The sequence below is a fragment of the Dama dama genome, chromosome 9, assembly GCF_033118175.1.
Source record: "Dama dama isolate Ldn47 chromosome 9, ASM3311817v1, whole genome shotgun sequence".
Lineage (NCBI taxonomy): Eukaryota > Metazoa > Chordata > Mammalia > Artiodactyla > Cervidae > Dama > Dama dama.
In genome coordinates, this window is record NC_083689.1 from 40,351,461 (window position 1) to 40,358,870 (window position 7,410).

At 47.8% G+C, this 7,410-nt stretch overlaps 2 protein-coding genes across 2 annotated transcripts; one reads left to right on the forward strand and one right to left on the reverse strand.

Annotated features, from left to right (window-relative positions):
* Positions 1-1,159: 1,159 nt before the first annotated feature.
* NOP16 (NOP16 nucleolar protein) lies at positions 1,160-5,935 on the reverse strand. Its single transcript, XM_061150965.1, has 5 exons — positions 5,743-5,935; positions 5,543-5,651; positions 4,279-4,348; positions 2,245-2,351; positions 1,160-1,469 (listed from the first exon to the last, which is right to left on the reverse strand). Exons 1-5 carry the CDS (start codon positions 5,847-5,849, stop codon positions 1,326-1,328), a joined length of 537 nt encoding a protein of 178 aa, XP_061006948.1. The 5' UTR covers positions 5,850-5,935; the 3' UTR covers positions 1,160-1,325.
* Positions 5,936-6,071: 136 nt separating this feature from the next.
* Positions 6,072-7,070, forward strand: HIGD2A (HIG1 hypoxia inducible domain family member 2A). The gene is made up of 2 exons (XM_061150968.1): positions 6,072-6,282; positions 6,653-7,070. Exons 1-2 carry the CDS (start codon positions 6,129-6,131, stop codon positions 6,817-6,819), a joined length of 321 nt encoding a protein of 106 aa, XP_061006951.1. The 5' UTR covers positions 6,072-6,128; the 3' UTR covers positions 6,820-7,070.
* The last annotated feature ends 340 nt before the right edge of the window (positions 7,071-7,410 follow it).

The window sequence follows — 7,410 nt, forward strand, 5'->3', positions numbered from 1 at the left end:
CAGGCTTAGTCATTGGACAGACTGACTTCAAATCCCATGTTAATGCCTCTCAATCCTGCTTCCTTATCTGCAAGAAGATAAAACCACACAACTTTGTGGGTTTTATGTGAAATGTTCTATGTAAAAACACTTAAGTCCTTCTTTTCTAGAGTAGTGAGGGGAGACAAATTTTATGTGATTTCAGGAGAAACCTCGGGAACAGAGGGCTTTTGTATTATTAATACCTGATGATAATGAATCAAGAGAAGAAAATGCCCAGCACCCACCTCACACTGTGACCATAATCCTGCTACATACCAATCATGCCACCACACTACACAGGCCGGGCCCGAAGGAATGCCACGCAGTGTGTAGCCCGGGACTTTGTACACAGCAGAGTTGCATTCAGCAGTCCAGCGGACATCTCAGAAAGCAGGCTTGGGGACCTCAGACTCAAAAGACATGCCGCAAAGGCAGGTCACTTGAAGGCGGATCAGGAAGCAGCTGCAAAGCATCTTACTTGCTGGCGCTTGAGCCACAGCTGGCTTCAGACCAGGGCACAGAAAACCAGTCCACCAGCCCCCAGCCTGGGGTGGGGCCGGCACTGGAGGCCCCTCCCAAGCAGCCCAGCCTTCCATAGAAGTATTAGTCAGCTCAGATGGTAAAGAATCCGCCTGCAGTGCAGGAGACCCAGGGTCTAACCCTGGGTCAGGAAGATACCTGGAGAAGGGAATGACTGCTCACTCCAGTATTTTGTCTGAAGAATCCCATGGACAGAGGAGCCTAGCAGACTACAGTCCATGGGTCACAAAGTCAGACATGACTAAGTGAGTGATTCACTTTTTTATATAAGTGATAGTGGAACTGCTATTCAGGAAGCCAAGGTAGCGAGCAGTAGAACCAGAACGGGAGAAAAGGGAGGGCAGCTCTGCCTAGGAGGGTACATGAATGTGCAAAGGACTGAATGGCCTCTTTACTTTGGTTGAGGAGGTTATTGAAGGGGCAGCCCCAGGGCTTGGCTGGGAGGGCAAATACAAAACTGTCAGAGAAGTAAAAATAACTATTTTATTGTACACAGACTATATTCAAACAAACTGCCTGCTCAGAAAACAACAGGTTCTGGCTTTTCCCAGAGCCCCTAGAAGAATATAAATTGGAGCCTCTGGGAGACAGTATCTTCTCCAAAGTGAAACGTGAGAGAGATTGTGTGTGTCTGTGTGCGCGCGCGCACATGCATTGTAACCTTTTGATTCCATGGGGTTTGGCCGGCCTCATGTGTAGATGCACACCCCTCCTTGCTTCTCTGGTCCAGGAGGAAGCCTCATCCTGGGGCAGGCATAAACCAGTCACTCAACCTCCATTTTATTCTTTTGCAAAGAATCAGTGAAGGCTTGCCACTCTGCTGGGTAAAAACGCTTGTACACGTTGATCTTATTCCGAATCTGTTTTGGGGTATCTTGATAGTAATTCTTCTCATCCCGTGCCATAGCCTAAGGAAGGAAAAGGGCCACTTGAATGAAGAAGGCTGGACAAGCAAAGTTCAAATCCCTAACCCTGAGTTGGGCAAGGTACTGCCCATCCCTGAGATTCAGATTCCTCTCGTCAAAAGACATAGTGTATGTGGGAAAATGGGTACAGGTGCCCTCAGGGACTAAGCAGGAGCTGAAACAAGCTGAGTAGCTCATTTTTCATCCATCACCAACTGATCCCACCTGGGCACAGGGGTCCAGTGTAGCCAGATCTCTCCATTTTTAAGAGAAGCCAAAAAAAAATAAGGACTTTTACTTGAAACCTCCCATAACTAAAATGGGAGTTAACCTCTGAACAGCAGTTAACTCTTGAACAGCACAGATGTGAACTGCATGGGTCCACTTATAATGGGTATTTTTCAGGATAAATACTATAGCACTACATGGTCCATGGTTGGTTGAATCCTTAGATTTGAGGAACTGCAGACCAGTTGGAAGACCAACTGTAAATTAAACAGGTTAACTCTCAAGTTGTCCAAGGGTCACCTGCAGTCCATTAAAAATACCACGTGAGCAAACAGTATATATTTATGAGTGGGATATGCACCATAGGCTACTTAGTCTACCCAGTTACAAGCATTCTGTCAAAGGGATCCATTTCCTAGGGTATCTTTACTCTTTGTTTCCACTCAATCTCAGGAAACAGGCACTAGCCAAGCAGATCAGACCCCAAATGGCCCAGGGTACCTTCTCCAAGGGCCCAAGTGGTTCCTCCTGCCAGGCCTGAACCACTTACCTTATAGTTCTCCCCATGGTTCTCCACCATGTAGCGAACATAGTCAATGAGATCTCGCGACAGTGTGTTTCCTTTCTTTTCTGGAAGGCTGGCTTCTGCCTCCAGGTCTGGGTTGAGAGAAGCCAAGAGACAGGGAATGAAGCTTTGCTTTCTGCATAAGTTGAGCTGCTCAGTCAATCCCAAGCCACAAGAGTTGCTACACTGGCCAAGTGATGACCTTTCCCTCTTCCTCTCCAAATTCAGTGCTAGAATCTTCTTCATTAGCCCCTCGGGTCCCAGGCTCTCCCTGTGGCACAAGCATCCATCAGTATGGCAATATTGTCACCTCTCTTTGGGTCTCAGATGGGTGAAAGGAAGGCACCAAACTAAAAATCCCCACTTAGTGCCAGGTACTAGGGACAGAGATGAAGATACATTGCTTGTCCACAATGCAGGGCTCCATTCCAGCTCTAAAACTCTTTGAGAACCTCTTAAAAGTATTAATACGTGAAATGAAAAGGTGTGAATAAATGAGAACTCGAGCTGTAGGAACTAGGGCCAGAGGCACCTTACTGTTCCACGTGAGGGGGAAAACCAAACTCTGGAGTCAATATGGCCTCACTCCTAAAATAGCTGGGCTTCTCTGATGGTTCAGCAGTAAACAATCTGCCTGCAATGCAGGAGATACAGGTTCAATCCCTGGATGGAGAAGATCCTCTAGAGAAGGAAATGGCAACCCACTCCAGTATTATGCCTGGGAAAACCTATCCATAGAGGATCTGGAGAGCGACAGTCCAAGGGGTCAGAAGAGTTGGACATGGCTTAGCAACTGAGCACACACGCACAACACTACCGAGCTATGTATTTTTAAATGATTATGATGGTAAATTTTGAGGGTTTTTACTTTAGCCACAATTAACATTTTTTAATGGTAAATTTTGCGGGTTTTTTTTTACCACAATTTAAAAAATTTTTAATTAAAGAATTAAAACTTTTTAAGATTAGCTTTCACTACAGTAAGTACACATGATTTTGTATATACAATCCTGTGCAGTAACTCTTACAAGAATCACTAAAATAGACTACAGACAGGAATTCATGGAATTCTATATCAAATGTCTGGTCAGAGGGCTTTCCTGGTGGCTCAGAGGTAAAGAACTGGCCTGCCAAGGAAGGAGACATGGGTTCGATACTTAATCTGGGAAGAGCTCACATACAGTGGAGCAACGAAGGCCATGGACACAACTATTGAGCCTGTGCTCCAGAGCCCAGGAGCCACAACTACTGAGTCCATGTGCTGCAACTACTGAAGACTGCGCTTACAGCCTGTGCTCCACGAGAAGAGAAGCCTCCACAATAAGAAGCCTGTGCATGCTTGAGTTATGCTCAAGCCATACTAGAGAAAAGCCTGAGCTGCAATGAAGGCACAGCCAAAAATAAATAAATACTATTTTTTAAATTTCTGGTCATTCAAATCTTTAAACTTTGCAGAATTTACCCTCTTGTTTTACTATTCGGTCTCTATAGCCTTAAAATACATAAAGTTGATTTATCACTGGAAAGATTCAGTTCAGTCGTTCAGTCGTGTCTGACTCTTTGAGACCCCATGGACTGCAGCACACCAGGCTTCCTTGTCCATCACCAACTCCTGGAGCCTACTCAAACTCATGTCCATCAAATCGGTGATGCCATCCAACCATCCCATTGTCACTGGAAAGAGTATATGGTGGAATCTCTAAAAAAAAAATCTGTCCATCCTTAAACTCATGAGAAGCTGAATTCATGCCTGAGACTTGATGTTTTCTCCTTTATCCTCTCAGGCACTGGTTAGGTCCTCCCTGAACATCTCTGGCCTCCCTTCATGCATTGGAACTTAGTCAGCAGACTGAAAACGTCTCAGCCAGGACACAGCTCCAACTTTGCCAGCTGAGCCCTGGACCAGCTCACTTCTTCTCTCTGAACCTCAGTTTCTCCATCTGTACACTGAGAACATCTGAGGGTCCTTTCCAGGCCTGTATAGGATGCTGACCTAGAGAAATTGTGACCCACACCCACCATTAAGCACATACGGCTTCCGCACAAGCTCCTTAGGCCTCTCCTCTACATCCACTTCCATGGCCTTTACCTGCAGAGAACAGAGATTATGAGAACAGTAGCCAGAAGAAATTATCCTGGATGAGGGAGAATTCTAAAGGCTCCTGCCCATCCCAACACAACTGCGTTATCCATAAGGGCCCCTCCATAAGGGCAGGCAAGACTAGATGACCAAAGAACTAATGCCCCGGATGCTTTTTGGTCCCCAAGATGCTCAAGTAAGCAGTTTATCTTTCTGCGCCCATCTATAAAATGGGCAGAATATTCCTTGCCTGCCTCACTTCACTGTGTGATTATCAAATGAAGCAATGCACATGAAAGCACTTTAGACTTTTCAATGAGGGAGAGAGGTCAGATGCCTTCTCTTATGCAAGGAGCAAGCTGACAGTGCTTGGCTATAGTTTCACATTTATTCAATAAACAGTAGTGCCTTGTTCCTCTAGCATAGAGATAATAAGAAATTTGCCTGAAGGCAACAGGACAAACCCAACCAGCAAGTCCATTCATTAACTGTAGACCACTAGTCACATCCTAAGCACCACCGAGTGAGGCTTAGTAGTGAATGGAACAGAGTTCTTGTCCCCAAGCAGATTATGTTGGAGGAAAGATGCACAGACAATAAACATAAATATATAACATGACATACCATCAAGTATTTACAAGTGTCAATGAATTAAAGTAGGAAAGAAGTTACTGAGTGAAAGGGGGTGCGATTTTTGAAAGTGGTCCAGAAAAAGAATTATTCTGATAAATAAATAAAGGGAAAAAAAAGAGAAAAAAAGAAAGAACCCCCCCAAAATAAATAAATTAATTAAAAAAAAAAAAGAATTATTCTGGAGAAACTAGCCCAAGGGAAGCCTCAGACCAAGGACGACTGGATAACCGAGGAAAGGTGTGAGGAGCAGTAAGGATTCCAAACTCCTTATTAGGAAAGTTAAGGGCAGAAAAATATAAATTCTGGAAAACTGAGATGCCAAGGGATCCAAACAGTTTAATTTCAGAAGGATAAAGTGAGTGCCGAAGGAAAACGGAAGCTCCAACCCAGGTCCAATGTGTGCTGGGGAGGCAGTGTGAGGGAGATACTAAAGGTAATCTCAACGCACTGTCAGGCTGGCCGAGTTGGCTGTGGGGAAGTCGCAAACCCAAGGGCGTGAGGGAGGTAACAGGATTAAGCCAGCTAAGGATGATGTGGGGGCGGAGGGCAAGGCCGGGACCATGTCAGTACCTTTCTCTTAAGAAGGGGCACTGCCCTGTTGGGGTCCATAGCCAAACCCATCTCGGCCAGGTTCTGCCGCACCGATTTGGTCTGGTCCCAGGCATGTCGGATGTGTGAGCTACGGGAAAAAAAGAGGGCGATCGCGGGACTGTCATCTCGCTAGCCGTCCTGGCCGAGGTCTCCTGCCGTCTGAACCCCGGTCTCCTCACCATTCGATCCGCGGCGCTGCCTTCCGTCTAGCATTCCGGTTCAGACGCTTCCGGTTAACATTATAACCGAACTTCTGCCTCCGAGTCTTTCCCTTGGCTTTGGGCATTGCACTTACCACAGCACCGACTACTAGCCTCTGCTTCTCACTCCAACTACCTCGTGTAGCGACTCCTTCCGGCTAGTGGAGCACGTGGTTTTGCAGGCTTTCGGGAAATGCAGTCTTCTTCGCAGCGACACAAGCTGGGTACTATAACTCCCAGAATGCCACGAGCGATCGCGCCTGCGTACAACGTTCAGCAAAGCCCTTTTCCCTGCCCCCTTTAATGACCTCATCAGGAGGCGGGGCTTAGCGTCCGAATTTTCGCCTACTGCTGTTGCCCGAGACATGGAGACTCCTGGCCGTGTCACTCCGGAGGCACCTCTTGAACCGTCGCAGCCCCCAGTCATTGAAGGCTTTAGCCCCAGTGTATACAGCACTTCGGAAAGCTTCAAGGAAAAGTTTATTCGCAAGACCCGCGAGAACCCACTGGTACCCATAGGTAAGCAAGTGGGAGCTGTTGGAACTGTAGACCAAGAGGGCAGTGATGCAGAGGGAATGAAATAGGGGAGGACCGGGACCCCAGTGGGGTGACCGGAATGAGAAGGGGCCGGGCGGTGAGGGGGTGAACGTGATTGGAGTAGGAGCTGGACGGGATTGGGGACGCTGGGACGCGGCGGACTCTGACTCCGAGGACCCCCGCTGCCCCGGCCCTCCTTCTGCCCACCCCTCCCACCTCGGCCCCACCTCACGGCGCGCTCTCCTCAGCTCCTGTTTAAGGATATCTTGACCCTGGAGAGGGAAGCCCAAAGAGGGGAGGGGCCCTCTGGAGCCGGACCTGCCACTTCCCACCTGCTTTGTCGCCTCTTCAGGCTGCCTGGGCACTGCGGCCGCCCTTACTTATGGCCTCTACTGCTTTCACCGTGGACAGAGCCAGCGCTCCCAGCTCATGATGCGTACCCGGATCGCCGCCCAGGGCTTCACGATCGTAGCCATCTTGGTGGGTCTGGCTGCGTCCACTCTGAAATCTCGACCTTGAGCCGGTGGCCTCGCCTTGAAAGCTTCACGGAGATGGTGTATACAGCATTTCGGAACCACCAGTCCTACCACTGAAATATCTCCCTCATCTCCCCTAACAAGCCCTGTATCAGTGCGGGTGGAAGTGGCCAATTGTGTAAACGACAGATTTTTTTTCCGGAATCTCGGGTTCCGTTCAGTTTGCGTGTTGCCTACTCCTGTTTGTGCTGCACCTTCGCCACTTCCTACCTAATAAATTCTCATTCACTTGTAGTTCAGTGAATTCGTTCCCACTCTCACCGCCATGGCTTTTGGTCTTTGGTTTTAGGAGAAAACAGACTAAAGACTGCAGGGTCTTTTAGAAATCCAGTAGTCTACTGAGTCTCAAACTTTCCTGACAGCAGTCACCCCGAGGTATTTATTAAAAGTAGGCAGTCTTGAGAGTCCCTTGGACAGCAGGGAGATCAAACCAGTCAGTCTTAAAGGAAATCAACCCTGAATATTCACTGGAAGGACTGATGCTGAAGCTGCAATACTTTGACCACATGATGCACAGAGCCAACTCATTGGTAAAGACCCTGATGCTGGGAAAGATTGAGGGCAGGAGGAGAAG